This window comes from Mchenga conophoros, linkage group LG15 (assembly GCF_057382185.1).
Source record: "Mchenga conophoros isolate Kocher_MC1m ecotype Shallow Benthic linkage group LG15, M_conophoros_male_GT1.1, whole genome shotgun sequence".
Lineage (NCBI taxonomy): Eukaryota > Metazoa > Chordata > Actinopteri > Cichliformes > Cichlidae > Mchenga > Mchenga conophoros.
Window position 1 is genome coordinate 4,110,330 of NC_140540.1, and position 19,028 is coordinate 4,129,357.

The 19,028-nt window shown below is 43.1% G+C and overlaps 1 protein-coding gene across 1 annotated transcript; it reads right to left on the reverse strand.

The window, feature by feature from the left end:
- Positions 1 to 45: 45 nt before the first annotated feature.
- On the reverse strand, positions 46 to 18,818 carry mfsd2b (MFSD2 lysolipid transporter B, sphingolipid). The gene is made up of 15 exons (XM_085247742.1): positions 18,679 to 18,818; positions 17,843 to 18,192; positions 14,160 to 14,285; positions 13,939 to 14,063; positions 9,903 to 10,026; positions 6,670 to 6,748; positions 6,361 to 6,542; positions 4,986 to 5,076; positions 3,620 to 3,741; positions 3,036 to 3,119; positions 2,137 to 2,220; positions 1,872 to 1,981; positions 915 to 1,058; positions 507 to 683; positions 46 to 390 (listed from the first exon to the last, which is right to left on the reverse strand). Exons 2-15 carry the CDS (start codon positions 18,173 to 18,175, stop codon positions 342 to 344), a joined length of 1,830 nt encoding a protein of 609 aa, XP_085103868.1. The 5' UTR covers positions 18,176 to 18,192; positions 18,679 to 18,818; the 3' UTR covers positions 46 to 341.
- Between the last annotated feature and the right edge of the window lie 210 nt (positions 18,819 to 19,028).

The following is a 19,028-nucleotide window of genomic DNA, read 5'->3' on the forward strand; positions in this document are numbered from 1 at the left end:
ACCACCTCCTCGGTAAAGATCCCCCAAAACAACCATTACAAAAAGCACTCTCTACAACATTTATTCATCTCATATCATCAAACCTTTTGGAATCATATATTATAAATAAATAACAGTGTTGTAGAGCTAAACACAGCAAATAACTCTATACATTCATTTATATAAATTAAGTAATCTCATATATTTATATATATCCAGTATGACTGTACAGTACATGTGAAAATGAAACAAAAATGTTTACATTAAATCTATTTAGCAGTGTAATGTACACTAATGAGCAACTTCCCAGACGCATTACTGGAATCCGTGGCTTCGCGTCTTCACTCCATTCGACGTTTAGGTCACACGTTACTCGGATCTTCCACTGTTCTGGAGCCGATGCTTTGTTTCCTATGTGAGAGACACAGAGACACTGGTTTCAAATACAGCGTTTGAGTCCAGTCAATTTTCTCCTATACACTTCAAACGTCAGTATAGAGGTCAAAGGTTACAGGTTTCTTTCTCACCTTAGCTCCTCCAGGCAGACTTTATTCCTAAGCCGTACATCTTCAGTGATGGGATAGAGGAGCAGGATCATTAAGCCCGTGACGATGAAGGCCACTGGGGCGGCGCCGATCAGCAGCTTCAGGGTGTACACCACAGGGGGAGGCTGCTTGCAGGCGCCTGTGTCGTATCCTGCAAACCTACAAGCAATGACGGAGAGGCTCTGTTAAAATGCGCGAGAGGAAATGAGCATCAGGCCGCACTGTGCAGCCCTGCAGATGAGCAAACTCGACACCTTTCGTGTGATGAATTATGCATCGCACCAGGGGTTAATGCATTTCGGTGAGGTATCATGACATGCTAAGTGCAGACGTAGAATATCGCGCAGCGCTTGAGTTAATCATGCATGTGTAACAGTAATGCAGACTTACTCCAGGCAGAGGGTGGACACTCCCAGGGAGATCCCAGAGGCAAATTTGGTGAAGAAGACATAGAAGGAGTAAAAGATGGCTTCGTGGCCTTTACAGTAGGGGTTGGCCAACCTGAAGTCATCCACCACATCTGGTAGCATCGACCTGGATTGAAGCACAAAAACAGGCGTGCAGAGCTGAATGAGCATGTGTCGTTTGTCATAAAAGTTCAACATCACAGTGAGCCATGGTAAAACTTTAAGCTGATACGCGCCGAGACCTCCCTCGTGCTCTTACTTAGGTTATCTCACACGTGCAGTCAGGATGCCAGCGCGCAGCGATGTGAGGTCAGAGCTCTGATATACCAGTGGGCCAAAATTACAGAGCTAATAACACGATTAGATGATGAGCAGCGGGCGGGACAGGATAAACAATCAGCCCCTTCCAAAATAAACAGGCCCCCCTCAGGAGGCTGTAATTTAGGTTTTTAAAGGGAGGGGAAAAGAGATGAGTGAGGAGAGGCGAGGGCCTTAGCAACGACTGGAAAACAGATGTAGTGATACCTCTGGCGTTGCCGGGGCTCTGTGATGGTATGGAAGATTTATAGTAGACGGGTCCTGTAATTCTTAAAAATGACATCATTTCATGACCGTGGCATGACCTTGGTGAGCGCTCAGGGCCCTCTGACAGAATGGCTTGACTAATGACATTTTGCATCAAATCAAAAGGGGATTAAAATGAACAGCAGAGCATACATATAGCAGGGTTGAATTTAGGTAAACAATATCAGCGGCTTAGGGGATTTCAGTTTTATTTAATCCTTTATAACAAGGGGCGGGGCAACCAAATTTATATTACTTAGCAGATGGCAGGGACGCTCACGGGACCGTTCACTACAGGGCTTTTAAAATTTTAGCACAAATATTTACACCTAATTTATGTTGACGAGCGTGTTTCATCTGAACTGTTGAGTCTCACCATGGCAGGAGGAGCGATGCAGCCACAGTGAGTCCAGAGGAGACGGCCACAACGTAAGCCACTATGACGTTAGGGATGAACACCAACATCAGTGTGAAGGGCAGGATCCACTGGAGAGACAAACACACATCCATAAAAAACAAACTTTCTTAAAACTGTTTCTTTGGTCAAGACAAACACTTTAAAAGCTCATCCACAAGAAGGCACAAACAAAAAGTCTGATGGTCAAAGCTGAATGTTACAAAAATAAAACCAATTTACTCACGGTGATGCCACAAAAAGCTGCCGTCTTCTTCCCAAATCTCTGCAGAAACCACTGCCACAGTGGAATGCTTATTACTGCGGATACCTGAGCAGATGTGTGCAAAAGCGTAAAGTGACTTAGTCTGTAAGTTAATTTAGAACTTACAAAAGAAACAATAGTATTAGGAAAGATGGTCAACATTTAAAATAACATGACAAGTAGTGCTAATACTGGACAAAATAATAATCCTTTACACCAAGTAACGCGAACACTTCAATCCGGCCCATTGGACAGCTTTGGAAATGTAAATGACACAGATTTACACAGATTTTGGATTTTCAACAGTGTTTTCACACATTTTACAGCTTTTCCTCCTGTGGTTCATACTACACCAAAGTAGGTAATAGATATAAAATTCAATTAGGGTTCTGCTGAGATTTCTTCCTGTTAAAAGGGAGTTTTTTCTTCCCACTGTCGCCAAGTGCTTGCCCATATGGGTACTGTTTGACTGTTGTTTTCTCTGTATCACTGTCGGTTCTTTACCTACAATTAAAACCTCCTTGAGGCAGCTGCTGTTGTGATTTGGAGCTACGTAAATAAAACTGAATTAAATTGAATTAAATTGTAATTTTACATGTTTATTTTTTTTACAAATTATGCCTCTTGTGCTGACAGATTTCTTTCATTTACAACAGCAGCATTTCTTCATCATGTACAAGAACGTACTGTTCATTGCTTTTTTTCTATAATAAGATGTCTCAGGGATTAAATTTGAAGTTAAAAGTTCTTCACATTGATTATGTGGCACATGATGTGAAATGAAGTCGAGCTCCCCACATTACATTGTAGTTAAAATGCACAAGGTGTTACATTTGGTTACGTTAATGTTGCAGATCTTCAGTGCTAAAAGCTGTACTCACCAGGATGGTCAGTACAATATTCTGGAAATGATCCCTCAGGTCGGCTGCATAAGTGCAGAAGAGGACAAAGTTGCTCTGGATCAGCTGCAAAAACCAGAGATGAAACATTCAGATATTCAGTCTTGTCTATTCAGCACTGTAGCTGTGCACTCTTGCTATGCTGAGCGCCAAATAAAGTGACTGGAGAAGCTGCTGACAGTGTTTTTGCCGGGATTTATTCCCGCTCTGGGGCTTTCGCAGAAGACAGCTGATAACTCCTCTGAGATGAGAGGATATATGAAATACAGAGAACCAGATCTGATGCAAAATTGGACAAGTTTGCAATCATTTAAACAGCGTTAAAGTGAGGTTGAAAAGTGAGCATCCGCGCACATGTGATAAACAAAAAGCAAGAACACACTGCTGGTATCACTCCCAATAGCCCTGCGACTCACAACACGCTTAAAAACGATGAGCTTTCAGTAAGTGCTCTTCTACTCTGATCAAATCATCATCGAGCGCCAGCAGTTCTCCCACGCTGTAAGGTCTCCATTTACTGTAAGGCCGAGTGTCATGACTGAGAAGTGTTCTGCCAATAAATTTACCTGAATGGCAACAGTGATGAAGAGGAATGCAGCGGTCAGAGAGAGGTATGGCCCGTGCCTCATCACCAGGACGAAGGCCTGCTGGAAAGAGACCTGCTTCTCGGTCTTCGGGGCGTATGGATCTGAAACACGAGGAATTAGAATAAGCAGTATATCAAATAACACCCAGCAAGGGAAAGCTGATAGATTTGCTCACTGGAACTACTGGAACTGCCCCTGCATTGCAGTGGACTGTGCTTGTCTCAGTTAGAGGTGTCATTTATAATAAAGAGCAGAGAATGAGAGCTAATGTGATCACATCTATGAGACGTAGCCCAGTATATATGTTCTTACATATTCCAGTAACTCTAAGTATTGTGTTATCAATTTCTAGATAGGTTTAGATTAAAATTTTCCTGTATTTGTTCGTTTTTTTTTATTTTATTATACTGGTATCATGCAACAAAAGTCCAGTTATGAAATATGTTGGGTAGAAAACTAATTTGGTCTCAGCGAAACTGGTTTAATCCTGAAACAGTTCCTCGGGGGCCTCACTGAATAACAGTTTTCGGACAAGTTTAACTGATTTTTTTATATAAATATTACAAGAGTAAAAATAGTTACTAAATTCTTCTGCTGACCGTTGACCAGTCCTGCACATTGATTTAGATGTATTCCAATCCATGTCCATTCCTCTGTGTAGAACCGGTTAAACTTTCAGATGTTTGTGATTTTCTTCACTTAAACTGCTCACTTCAAGTCTTTCCACAACATTTCTGTCGGCTCAAGGTCCAAACTCTACTCAAACTGTTTCAAAGCAATAACCTTCCTTGGCAGAAATGCTTGCTTAAGGCCATTATTTTGCTTTATGAATCACTTGGATTTGGTTCAAATGTCCAGACGTTTTCTATGATGCCGTTCCGGTGCAGAACATTACTAAAACCCTATTTTTCAGAGGTGGGGTCGACTCTTATGGTTGGAATGAAGTGTTTTCTTTTCTCTTAACATAAAGCTTCTCATTTAAAACCAAAGTGTTCTACCTTGGTCATTCCTGTCCGCAAAACATTGTTCAAGCAGCCTGTCCACGTGACCGTTGGCAAGCTTCACAAAGGCAAGAGGGTTGTTTTTGTAGGGCAGTGGCTTTTTCCTGCCAAGCACCCACTGTTGATCACCGTTCTCCTGATGGAGAGTTGATGACAAGTTAACCTGGTGTCCTTTGAGACCTTCCAATCTGTGAGCGATTTTGTCCATTTTTGACAAAGTCTTTGAAGATGTTTGCGTAACCTTTGCTTAAAACCTTGAATGTCAACTATTACAACTGATTAACCTTTTTTTGGTCAATTTCAATACTCATTAACACACAATCACACAAAAATTAAGTCCTCACCGTCTCTCTCTTTGACACCCAGGAACATCACCACAGTGCAGATGACGAATACGCCTCCAATAACGCCGGCAGCTATCGTGTACACCTGCTTCTGCAGAGAGAAAGAAACGTACAGTCATGTCTCCATCTAGCTATCTCGTTTCATGGAGGCGACACAACACAGTCTATTTTGAGACTTTCTGCAATCTTTAATTCATAGTGCCCTAAAAAATTTAACTCTTTCTTTTTAACATGCTATAGATCAATTTTTGGAAACAAACGACACAGAATGTGCCAGTTTTTAGCCTACATGGCTTTTATTTTCTTCAATTCTTTGTCATTCTATCACTCAGCAGTGCATGATTTATTGACGTGACGTCTATGGGGAGCCAAACTATCCGTGCACATCTTGCTTTCCAAATACTAGCAGGAACAGGAAGAAACCTCAAGTAGATCCGTATCCCAAAATACAGACATTTAAAGCTGTAAACCAACAGGAACTGCTCTGCCTTAAACAACCTGTGTTTGTTTGCTATTTTTCCATGCGGCTCAGCCCAGCAGTTCATTATTATTTATGCACATCAAACACTCCCTGTTTCTGAGGGCAGACGGAGTTTGCCCAGACGGTGTGCCACCCTCACCAGCAACCACGGAGGAATTTAGTGGGTGGCTGCAGAGGGTTTGGGCTGCCCTGATAGGGTTCACCCAAAATCCATTGAAAAAGAACCATTTGAAGCCCAAATAGCTGCGGTGCAACCCCAAATCCAACACTGGACAGATTGGACTCTGGCTTGTTTCATCTTCACAAAAAAAAGTCTCATGATGGATGCTCAGTTTATTCACAGTTCTGCAAACTGAAATGCGGACATGAATGTGTCCCTTTCCCCTTTTTTTTTTCAACTTTAACCTAAGCTGCAAATAAGACATTAATATATTGAACACATTACATTGTATGTAAGATGGCTTCAAATGTTCTGGGTGAGGCATAAACAAGCCCAATGACTGGCAGACTGTGGCGACCCCTCAGTGCAATGGGGAAAGATGTGGAGTGTGATGCCAGGGGAAGCACCCCCTTTGTGGTGGTGAGGGAGAAGCTGGCTCAGGGTGCGAGGATCAGATATCAAACAGTGGTGTTTCCTTTCACTCCCACGAGGTAAACATAGGAGTAAAAAGGTAAAAGTAAAAGAACCTGTAGACAGTAAATATGGAGCCAATTGTGAACAATCCTCCTTCTCATTCATCACTGCTTTTTTTAGCCTCTAATATTCTCTATAACTGCCTTGAGCACACACACACACACACCACAGCCCGAGGTAAACTAGAAGTTATTTTCAAACCAACTCTTTGCCCTACTTTTAGCGCACCTGGCTTCCTGGCTTGGCACGGTGATACTTACAGCATATGACAGGTACTCCTTGGAGTGCACCATGCTCTTCACGATCTCTGCCCCGCTGCTGTTGCCAAGGTAACCAGCCGACATGTTGCTGGTAGGGCAGTGTTTCAGAGTGTGAGCGCTGGCCACAATCTGTCCCTGGATGGCAGCACCCACAAGTGTCCCCAGGACCTCCATTGTCATTCCTGTCATCAAATGAGCAAAGGTCCAACTCTTGGTTGCAGCACTTCAAACGCTATGCAAATGAAAAGCTAGAGCAAAGATTAATTCAGCACTGCAGGCATTAAGAACTTTGTGCATATTAAAACTTACGGTAGGCAGTGGCTGAGTCTCTCTCCTTCTGGTCCGTGCTCAGGAACATTGTGAGAGCAGAATAAGGCACATGGAAACACTAAAGAGGAGCAGAAAGACGTGGACAGAAATAAATGCAAGTCCTGCATAACAGATAGGCAAACAGTTGCACAAGTCTCCTGAGGAAAGGAAAAGATAATGAAGGTATTTTATTTTATTTTTAGCATTGCTAGCGGCTTATTTCTAGAAGATTGAAGGTTGTAATACTTTGGTCCAGAACAAAATGTGTCTCCGCTGCTACTGAATCAGTTACAATCGAATTTTGCGCTCCGATCGTGGTCCCCAGAAGACGACTCATAACAACAGTAGTTCCCTACCCTCAGGCACCAACATGAGGTGAACATTTTTTCATAGTCCATCCATCCATCTTCATCCGCTTATCCGAGGTCGGGTCGCGGGGGTAGCAGCCTAAGCAAAGAGGTCCAGACCTCCCTCTCCCCAGCCACCTCCTCCAGCTTGTCCGGGGGAATACCAAGGCGTTCCCAGGCCAGCCGAGAGATATAATCTCTCCAGCGTGTCCTGGGTCTGCCCCGGGGCCTCCTCCCGGTGGGACATGCCTGGAACACCTCGCCCAGGAGGCGCCCAGGGGGCATCCTTGCCAGATGCCCGAACCACCTCAGCTGGCTCCTTTCGATGTGGAGCAGCAGCTGCTCTACTCTAAGCCCCTCCCGGATGGCCGAACTTCTCACCCTATCTCTAAGGGAGAGGCCAGCCACCCTTCGGAGGAAGCTCATTTCCGCCGCTTGTATCCGCGATCTCGTTCTTTCGGTCACTACCCACAGCTCGTGGCCATAGGTGAGGGTAGGGACGTAGATCGACCGGTAAATTGAGAGCTTCGCTTTTACACTCAGCTCCCTCTTCACCACGACTGACCGGTGCAGCGTCCGCATTACTGCAGCCGCAGCCCCAATCCGTCTGTCGATCTCCAGCTCCCTTCTCCCATCACTCGCGAACAAGACCCCGAGATACTTGAACTCCTCCACTTGGGGCAGGAACTCATCCCCGACCCGGAGTGGGCACTCCACCCTTTTCCGGCTGAGAACCATGGCCTCAGATTTGGAGGTGCTGATCCTCATTCCCGCTGCGTTACACTCGGCTGCGAACCGCTCCAGTGCGAGCTGGAGGCCCTCACCCGATGAAGCCAACAGAACCACATCATCCGCAAAAATCAGAGATGAGATTCTGAGGCCACCATAGTATGTGTCAAAATCTAATAGATAGATAGCCATAAAATTAAGCAAGCATGTTAATAGTCCCTACAAGATAAATCTAAATATCTCTCTCTTAACTTTTCCAAATACCTAAATCTAAAAAGATTGCCTTCATCCTTAAAAATGTTTGCACATTACCATGCTGATATTAGCATTTAAACAAAGAACAATTTACAAGGGGCTGAAGAAGTAAACCACTTAAGTGCCATAAAGCTTCCTCAAATAGTCACTTAAGATGGCTCAAAAAGTCCCTTAAGCCGCCTATGTTAAAATGACCAACATTACAGCAGAAATAAATATTGTGGTCTGGTACAAGAAATTATTAATGTGTAAAGCTTATTTCCTACTCCTCTAATATATTTTACTTCTTATTACTTCTTATTATTTAGGTGAGATTTAAGTGAGTCAGTGTAGCTGCTAACTGTATGCTAGCCTTCACCTCAGCTAACTAAGGTTGTTAGCTGAGATCCTCTTGGTCTCTTTTGGAGCAATTTTCTTAAATTATTCTATATTAAATTATGTCAAATTATTTTATTTGGTGCAATCATCTAACAAATAACATGGTGTGACCAAGAAAACAACCCAATTCTGATGAGTGAAAAGCTAGTATTTTTGTATTTGGCTAACCAGGCTTGTTAGCTGATCGTTTAGCATGCCACAGTCTTTTGGCTCCAAAAAAACAAACAAACAAGCAAAACAAAAGAAAAACAAGATTGTTGCAGCCAAAATGCTAAATTCAAAGCTTTAAAGCAATGGGTGATGTCTCAGTGGCTATGTCCATCATTTTTTGACAGTCCGTGTATACAAAAGAAGAATGTAACTCATAGCCCTACTGTGCTAAAGTCCAGTCAAACTGTTAAAAACAAAATCTGGCTCATAACTGGAAACACCCTTAATGCCTTTTATCTATATATTCCAGAGAGAATGCTGAAGAAAAATATACACGGTATATAAATATCAACAGCAATTTCTGCAGTTTCCATGCTGGCCAACCTCAGATCTGTTTTCTCCTTTCTCACCACCTCTCCCAGAGAAAAGGCGAGCAAACCAAGTCCTGCTTCACTTTGTAATTTACACAAGGGCTCAGTCAGCACTGTGGCCAAATGAGTATGCATAGCCACAACGAAAATAAATGTGACTCTGTAAGGACTTTTTTCAGCCATCGCTCTCCTGTACAGCATGTCATTTATGGGGCTTTTCCTGGATGCAAACACATTTGGGAATCAAACTTTCCTACACAGAGGTGAATGAAAACTGATTAATTAGATGGAAAGCTATTATTAGTTGATTGCATAAACAAAGGAAATGTTGAATTCTAACCTCTGTTTACAGACTGTGAATGATAACAGCTGCGCTTTCCCAGAAAACTTCACACAAACACACAGGCAGAGACAATGAAGGGCGGCTAAAAGTGGCAACCAGCATTTATCCGGCAAGAGGTTCCTGGCAGGACTGACCGTATACTTATCAAGTAGTTAGAATGACATGCCGTTACAGTTCACCACAGTGTGGCTGCAGTGGGCTACATGCTCTGCAGCACATACTATATGGGGTGCCCCAGAATCAGAACAGAAAGAGGAGGAGGAGGAATGGTTTGGACCATCACAACAAAAGGGAACTTAAATAGCTACACTTCCCCATTTGAGGTAAGGTGTTTAAGCGCTCTGGGTTTTAATCTGCTGCTCATCTCACAAATCAAAGCAGAAATCCTACGAGGGGCTGTCAGAGCCTGCATGAGATGACTGTAATCATTTCCACTTTGAAATCTTGTTATTCCCAACGTTTTCTGCGTTTTGTCTATACGTTACATAATCTGTCATCTGCAGACTGTGAGCTGCATCAGTCAGAGCTTTTATCTCCCGTTTCAACTTGACATCTCTCTTGTACTGAATGCGCAGTCCCTCCGAGTTATCTGAAGCATCGCACACACATAAATCTGAATTTCTTAAACGCACACAGTTCTGACAGAGCGTGCATACTCACGGTGATGAGGGTTTGGTAGAGGCAGTAGAAGCCGAGGTACCAGATGAACCGGCTGCCACTGAAAGGAGGAACGTACCACAGGTAGAAGTACGAGATCACCAGGAAAGGAGTGCAACCCACCATCCTGTAGAAGACAAATGACAGTGTGTCAGATAAAACTAAACATACAGAAGCAAAAATATCAGATTGTTTCTGAAAAGGTTTCATTAAAAAACACCACCTACTAAAAAGGCGGCAAACTTGGATCTGAATTCAAATCCTCCATCGTCACCGCTTCAACCTGTCACAGTAAGTGTTACAGCAGCTGTGCTCTGTCATTTTCATAGCGCTGGTAATTTGAGGCCATATTTCTGTCAGATTACAGTCAGTTTAAGCTGAATGCTAAATGATAATGTTGTAAGCATGGCAGGAATCTGCCTTGGGAGGGGAATACCGCAGTATTTCAAATCCTCATGAAAGATCCACATACACAAGCACGCAAATATGTAGTCCACACTCGTGCAAACGCAGCATGAAGCAATTCTGTCGCGTTGTGCTAGTTTTTTTGGGATTTTCTTCTAAAACGTTGTGGGCCATGTATAATACATAAGTAAACAACGGATATGTATCATTATGGTTAAAGCAAACAGCTGTGTGTTCAAAATGAAGAGAAATGCTGACAGATGATGGATGATGGACAGCATGACTTGGCTGCAGACATCAGTATGTATCACCAACCCTGCTCCTCTAAACAGTAAATGGAGTTTATCCCGCAGTGCAGACCGGAATAGCTGTAGCACAGCCACATCTGCAGGTGGGGGGAAAAAACGGAACGATTGAATTTAGGTGACTGTCACAAAACCCACGGGGGCTCTGACCTCTGACCTGCTCTTCGCCAGGAAAGAGAAAGTGGGAGAAAGAGGTAGAGAGAGGTTGATTGCAGTCATTTCTGGCATCATCCAGCTTGGCTACCTCACTCTCTTCCTGATTGTTTGCTGTAACAAAGGCGACTGACATCGCTGGTGCTGCAGTATTGACCGCTTGGTCATGGGAGCGATGAAAGGGCCCCGGGGCCGGTGAATGGGACAGTTAGAATGTTCCTGCAAGATGACTATGTCCGGGGAGAGGCAACAAAGGCACGCACACACACACACAAGCACACACAAACACTAGCATACTCTCTCACACGTCATGCACGCATGACTACACACCTGTCACACCTGTCCTAATAATTTGCACAGCCTTAATTAAACCAGAGAAGATTGATAAGTAGCTGGCACTTACAATTCTCTCCTCAGTGACTTGTCGGGGACATTTGCGGCATGTTAATTAAAAGATGTGCGACTGGGCAAAGGGGATTTGGAAGAGGTTGTGTAGGTGAGATTACACTTTCTTTGCTGATTTTAGGCTTAGTCATGTTCATATATCCCAGTGGATATATAAGTACATTTACTCAAGTACTGTTGTTGTACTTTCCATGTGCATTTCCTGTTTATGCCGTGTTATATTTCCACTGCCCTCACATATTAAGTATTTTACTTTTAAAACCACTACATTTGTTGTGACTAGTAAAAATCACTGATTGCGGTGAAGGATTTTGCTTGCAGTAATCGCTCAGATTAGCAGGCTGTCGAGGCGCAGGGGTGATCACAGTGGTCGCCTTTAGGGAGGCAACTTGTCTCCAGACAGTTGCAGTTTGGGTCAGATTGTCTGAAATCACTCTCAGACAGCTCAGTGTGGGTTTGCAAATAATCGCTGTTTAATTTATAAGCTCAGATTGATTGCTAGCACACTGCAAATCATATAGGATCTAATCCCAAAGTGATTGCAACTTGACCCCATTCAATCACAAGCTGATAGCACACTAACTCTGTCTCATTGTTGTTTGATCGCCGTTGTGATGCGCCAAAGACGCTTTGAAGACGGCACAGAACTGCACCTCTCCTTCAAAGCACCCATTTCAAAGGCAACGAGATTACAAGCAATAATTTTGTTCATACTGCAGTATCTAACCACTGCTTCCCCTCGTGTGACTGTAGCATTGGCTTTCTTTACATGTGACGACTGTGACAAGTTCTCTGTAATACAAGGAACCATAAAACTGTTCACCAGCTACACCTGCTTTTGTTTCATGTATTTATCTCTTTGTTTTCATCAAAACCTCCCATCTATGTTTGTCACAGTGCTCCCAAACCCAAGTGAGGGCAGTTTAGTTAGCCGACCTGCGATCTGGTGTCGAGGCTACTAGCGCTGAACCCCACAACGGATGTGAAATATCTTGGCAGCTTAGACAGCAAGGTTTTCTAAATGTGTCCCTGCGAGGACTTTGCTGACCGGTCTGTACAGCGGTCAGCCTGATAGCTGTCACGGCTAATGAAACAAACGCCACCGCAGTCAACAGAAGTTCAGCACTTGTTAAGATTAAAATAAGGGTTTGTACTACTTAATATGTAGCATTTTGAGTTTTGCGGATGATACTTTTCAGCTCTCAGGTATTTAAAGCTATAACTGTAGGACACTTACTAATAATTGAATATACTTTTATTGTCTGTTTTTGGCTACGTTTACTTAACTAAACAAATTCTGTCACTTAACTCTCACTCTGTCTGTCTCTGATGGAGACAATCTGATAAATCTGCTTTCTCAGGCTTGCCACAGTGATGGTGGTTTGCTGCCTTCACAAATAACAAACACGGCAGTACCCAAGGGATGCGTTTTAGGCTAAAAGACTCCATCCTTAAGAACTGAAGGCACAGATACAAATCACTTAATGTCTGGTTGTGGATGTGTCAGCCAGAGGGAAGAGAAAAGCACTTCCTGCCGAATGGACAGAGGGGACTTCCCAAAGAAGGCTTTGCACGCATCTCATCACAATTATGACCAAAAACACACATTAAAAATGCCCATAAACACTACAGGTTCACAGTGGGCACACTCACATATGCGCACACCGACAGCTTCCCAGGGGTAATCGAAGCTGATTTAACATCAGCATCTGTCTGCTACTGAATGTGGCTGGCTGGCCACACTTGACTTGGTCCCCCTCCAGCACTGTCAGCCAGTGTTTAATCTATGGTTTATAATGGAGGAGGCATTAGATTGCCTGCTTGTGTAAATTACATCAAGTGTCATGCCAGTGTGTTCAAAAGACATATACTCGGTTTAGCTGCTTATGGGATGATTTTCGAAACTGAGTTGATAGCGTCGTATAATCCACACTTACAAAGTCGCAAAATTCAAATTGCACTCAAAGCCCCCTGAGATGCTGAGGTTGAGCTTGCAGATAAAGCAAAAAGAAATGGGACGTGGCACATTACGTAAATGTATTTAAGAGAGCACCAGCGGATGATTTATGAACAAATGCAGATGAACGTCCCTGTTTTTTCTCCTTGTGTGGCGTTCAAAAGTCAAAAAGAGCAGCCCACGTCCTTGAAGTGTACAGACTGTATAGCTAATCAGAGGGAGTGTCTAAAACAACAAATTCAAGCATAACGGCTGTTTATCTAGCACAATCCTCAGGTGACAGACTCGAGTTGGAGAATAATTTTCCAAAACTGGAGCACACAGCTTGTTTTTGTTGTTGTTTTTGCATAAACATTAGCATCATGTGGGGGCCATATTATGTCTGAGAGAGTGGGAGCAAACCTAAGTGAGTCCCAGGGTCTGTCAACAAATTGCAGTCGTTTACATAAGACACTGAAACCAAGAATTACATACCCTAGCTTTATAGTTTCGGTAAATAGTTCCATAAACAGTTTAGATTGAATCTTTACAGGAATCTGGAGTAAAGACAATCATTATAGATATTATGATGCAGTCTTATAACTTCCACTTTATGCAGTGTATGCTTTTATTCCAGTTGGGGAACACACATTTATGAATTCACTTAGTATTTGTGTGTTTTATTGGAAGAATCCTCAGTGACTGTCTCTGCCAGTGGTATCAACTGGCGTTTATAAGAATACACAGCCAGTTTTTAAAATTCCATCAAACTGGGAACAAATTATCATTTCAGCTTTCCTGTATTAGTTTATGGAGAGAGAGGAGAGGGTCTCACCAGGGCATGAGTCTTCCAATCCTGGTCCATTTGCTTTTTGTGATGAAGAAACCGACCACAGGATCGGTCACAGCACCCCAGACTTTACCGATGAACAGCACCATGGAGGCCTGGAAGGCGTTAATCTGTGGAGCGCAACAGGGACACGCTGGAACTCACAGGCACACATTTCCATACCAGCTCATTTTTTCATCTGTGAAAGTCGCTTCCAGTGCGCTTACCTGAGCAACGTCGAGCAGGTAGATTTGCAGGAAGAATCCTGTGGCGCTGGCAGCCACTTCCTTGGGCGCGCCGCCGATGGCAAAACACAATTTGCTGCATAGCGACAACTTCTGGCTCAGGTCGGTCTGGGCAAACAGATGTGAGAAGGGACAAAACACACCAGTATATTTAGATCACAGCAGTAAGTATATATTTATTGCACATACAAGACTAGAATAGTCATAAGCATATTTAAAAATGTTGAAAGATGTACTGTAAGTTCCTTCAGTCAGAAACTCTTCCCAGACACACCAACACAAATGAAGGTGTGTCCCTCTCACATTTTTTAAGTCATCAGAACAGGCTTACAACACAAAGAGGTGTCCTTTCCAATTCGTGGTGCTCCAAAAATAACATTTCCTCTATATCTTCCTGTTGCAATGATGCAGTGATTCAGTGTAAAGAAACGTCACATATGACATGTGTTTGACTGTGAACTGCACTCCTTCAAATAACCCCAGCCCAAACTGCATAATACGGTGATCACATCTCCCTTTATCTTTGCCTCTCTTTGCTCATTCATGACTGTGTGGGAATGTGACTGTGTGTAAATACAATTTCAAAAAAAGGATCAGAAGAAGACCCCCTGCCAGCTGTTAGCACTGTGGTCTATGTGTGCAGACACAGAGCCCACAGAGGAGCCGAAGAAACCCACCGAGTCTCCATTTCCTTCCCCGTGCTCTGCTAAAACCATCAGGCATGTGACTCTGCGCATTTGTGTTTAGCAAGGGCGAGCTTTCATCTTCAGACGCGAATACGACGAGACACCGCAGTCTAGGGAGCCCAATATTTACAACTGGCTGTGAACACATATCGACCTTTTTTCCCCTTTCCTCCTTCTGGACTGCACAACCTTTAGTGTCAGACGCACAAACAGCAGAGTCGACACACATCTAGTGGCCAGGCTGGTCCACAGCTACTCCCCTCAGAGCTGCATGAAAGACATAAATCACCAAAGTGGCCTCAACCCCTACTGACACGCTGTTATTATCCGCCTCACATTTTCTCTTCCCCCCATCAAAATATGGAAGGGGTTGGAGAACGACAATTACCAGGAGGGAGGTGTGTAATTATTCAATCTCAAGACAAGCGGGTCAGAGGTAAGTAAAGGCTGCGCGGCGGTTCCGGCTTCAAAACTCTCTCTTCTTCTGCTCTCACTGCAATTACCCCTAATTGGAGAGGGGGAAAAAATCAAAGTCTTTGGTGTCTGGAGAATGCTGTTTAACTGATGATGTGCAGAAAATACTCTCTCTGTGTCTCAAAACACTTTTTCTTTCCCCCCCAAAATCTTACACTCCATCTTTCATTACTGACTTCTTATCGTCAAAGAGGATAAACAGGATATCCCTGCTACTGTTCGCTGGATGCCCAAACGTAAAAAACCACATGCACACAAGTCAGCATAGACACACACAAACAAACTGTATATATACAGAAACACTGTCTGAGGAGGGGAAAAAACACAAAGAAAAACACATTTAAAAACAGAGTACTTGGAGAGTTCATACAGTGAGCAAAGGGGCAAGGACAGACTAATCTCTAAAGTTAATGAAACTGAGGGAAAATGATTTAGGACTGAGAATAATTAAAGAAGCGAGGGAGGGAAAAACTGAGCTTTGCTATCAAAGAAAAAATGCACACACTCAGTGTTTGCAATGCTAATGTCAGCCTGGTAAAAATGGATCCATGTTGAGTCGCTGAAAGGGTTTTGGACATTTTGGTGCATCAGGTTTACGCCACAGAATCCAGTTATCTGTGTCAACAAGAGCAGCTTTTTGCCCTCCATTCAGCTTATGGATTATAAGCATGAAAGTAAAGTGATGGCAGCAGGCCATTATAAATGTCCACAGTGGGCTTAGTGACATGGCTCAAGGCCCTTGGATTTTATCCAAAATCGAAACATGAACTAGTGCGCAGAAGTGATTTATTCTTTCTCCCGACAATACTGCATATGAATAGATATCATCGCAATGTGACGAGCGCTTTTGTGATGGATTGGAAAGTTCTTGGTGTATAATTTCCCATGCTACTACTCAGTGTGCATCTATCATGTCATCTGAGTTTCAAGTAGTTTCAAAGAGAATATGTGTTTCACGTGCAACATTCCTTTTGTAGTCCTCATCTTTCAGAGAGAATGGAACGCAAGAGTCTACGCTGTAAAACACCTTTAATCCTTCCTTTGTTTTAAAGGTAGTTCAACTTGAAATGTATAGATTAATAGATTCAAGAGACGATGGAAAGTGAGTGTGTATAGTTGAGGACGGTTACAGAGCTGATGTTTTCATACGCTGCACTTTTCCGTCACATCTGAAACATCATGTTAGGATCCGGTGTTAGGAGCACACTAGCTTCACGTGAAGGCAACTAATCCATCAGTTCTGTTTCTATCGCACATAATTTGCATTTATTGATTTGAACTTTTCAGATAGTGTAATAACTTCCCCGTCTTTTTTGTCCATTTTTCTTTAATGTGCAATTTAAAATGTGCAAAAAAAAAGCAGTTCATCCAACTATTGTAACAGAAAATCAGACTATAACGCTTTTATACTTGTATGTATTGAGCTTAACAGCTAGTCCAGTAAATGTACATTTGATTTATTTCATTTCAATTCTTTGTCTAAGATGAGTTTGTTTAAATCCCATTTATGACGCTAAAAAGTGAATCGTGTTTTATGTTCACATCACTGTTCTGCTGCCTGAAGAGTAATCCACTTCACAACCGTTTGATTGAAGCAAACGTGTAAAATTTCAACTGTCAAGTCAAATTCAATGAAACAAAATGCATCGCATATTTGATAGTTTGGCAGAGATGAAATAGTTGCAGAACTGGTTCAATTGCCGTTCCCCGAACACCCTGAGCTAATCTAACGAAACAAAGAATAGATGACTAACTATTATGGTATTGCATTGAGATGACACCACGAACTGTAGTATCTGTCTTTACAGAGGAACAATACTCCATGTAAGGAATTGGTTGTCTGTCTTTCATTCCCTTGCCTGTGGGTCATGTTCTTGTGAGGACCTATAATCTTCTCTTGATTGAACTGGTTTACAAGTGCAAGCACATTCCCATGCACACAAAAAAAGCTTTGCATACCTCACACCAACTCATCCTACACATTGTGCAACATCTATAAGGTTAAATGAAACAACAACAACAAAAAATTACACATAAGGCAACAAATTTTCTAATCACGGCAAATTTGCCCTCTAGTCACTGTTTACTCCTATAATAGCTGTGATAATGACTGCCTCTTTCACTGCAAATCACCACTGATATCAGACAAAAGAAGCTAATCATCAAGCCGATCTTGCCGTCATCAGTGGAAACACTCACATGAAAAATAATCAGCTTCCGGACAGTGAATGTGTTATCTGAGGGATTATAGGTCACAGGAAAACAATGGAGGTGATTAATCCCAAACAGATAAGCAAATAAACAGATCTATTTCCCAACTTTATCCAATCAAGTTAATTCAGACTCATTCTGAGCCTTAAAGACACCAACTGAGATTGAAAGTCTCAGCAAGCCTTAATTGTCCAAACAAAGGTTACAGCTATGAGACTTAAAATTAACTCACACATGCAAGACTGCACAATAGAAAAAAATCACCAACAAACAAATGATAAGAGAAGATCTTACCTGCTGAGAGGTTTTGGGAAACAAAGGTTCGTTGGGCTTTCCTTCAGAGCCTTGCACGCCCCTCTCTCCCTTGGCCATGGCTGAAAGACTGTGTGTGAGGCGACAGCCGTACCTCTGTGTGTGTGACGGGGTGCTGTTGTTGAAGTGAGTGTGGCTGTGACTCCTTGTGTGAGCGAGGGCGCGAGGAGCCTGCTGCCAGTGAGTGGTGTGTGTCAGAGGCTGAAACTGGATGTGGCTCTGACTTCGGGTGTGTGTGTGGTGAGTGACAGCTCCAGAGGCAGGGAGCTCCTCCTGCTCCTCTGCTCTAACAACCCTGCTGCTTTCTGCAGCCATTCACATGCTGTGGTGCTCTGGAATGAGGCCAAGCGGAAAGACCAAAGTCAGACAGGTTGTGTCACACACACATTTTTTAAAGGCACTTTCTCTGTCAGCACAAGGACAGAAAAAAAAGAGTTCATATGCTTGCGCACAGACAAATGCAAGGGCAGGAGAGTTCACTAAATAATACCACTCTCTTTCCCTCTCACACACACGCACCTATCCACACAAACAAACGAACTGTCTTGAGATCAAAATAAAACTAGAATGTAATTCATGGCACCACCGAGATATGCAGAATTTGACATGTTTGCACAGCTGGCTTTGAGAAACGGCACAAACGGGAGCGCAAATGCGACGATGTCCCGTGCAGGAGGAGTAGCCTCCTGTGTAGTCTGCCCTCACGTTACTATTACTGTAAGTGCATCCATCAACAACCAGTCTGCATACCTACATGAACACCAGAGCCCATTAAAAAAATAAAAAATAATAGAAGCATTAACCAGATATCAACTCACCCCGTGATGATGGGAAATAGCCGGTGCCGCTCAGTTAGCAGGTTAGTTTTGAGCTGTCAGTGAGGTGATCTGCAAGTCACTCAGTCAGTCTGTCGGGCAGGAGAGGAGACTGCGGAGGATGGAGACGGGGTGCGCGTCTCCACTCCTGCGTTCAGTACGGTGACGCGCTGCGCCCTACAGCGGCCGCACCGGTGTTTCACATGGGAGATAGTGGCATCATTTTACAATCAAGCCACTATCTCTCACTATCGTCTCCTTTAAGCTCGGGTCAAAAACACCAACCTTTGAATTCCTATATTATCTATATTTATCACTTATGTATAAAATAAAAATATTTTTATCAGTCTTTC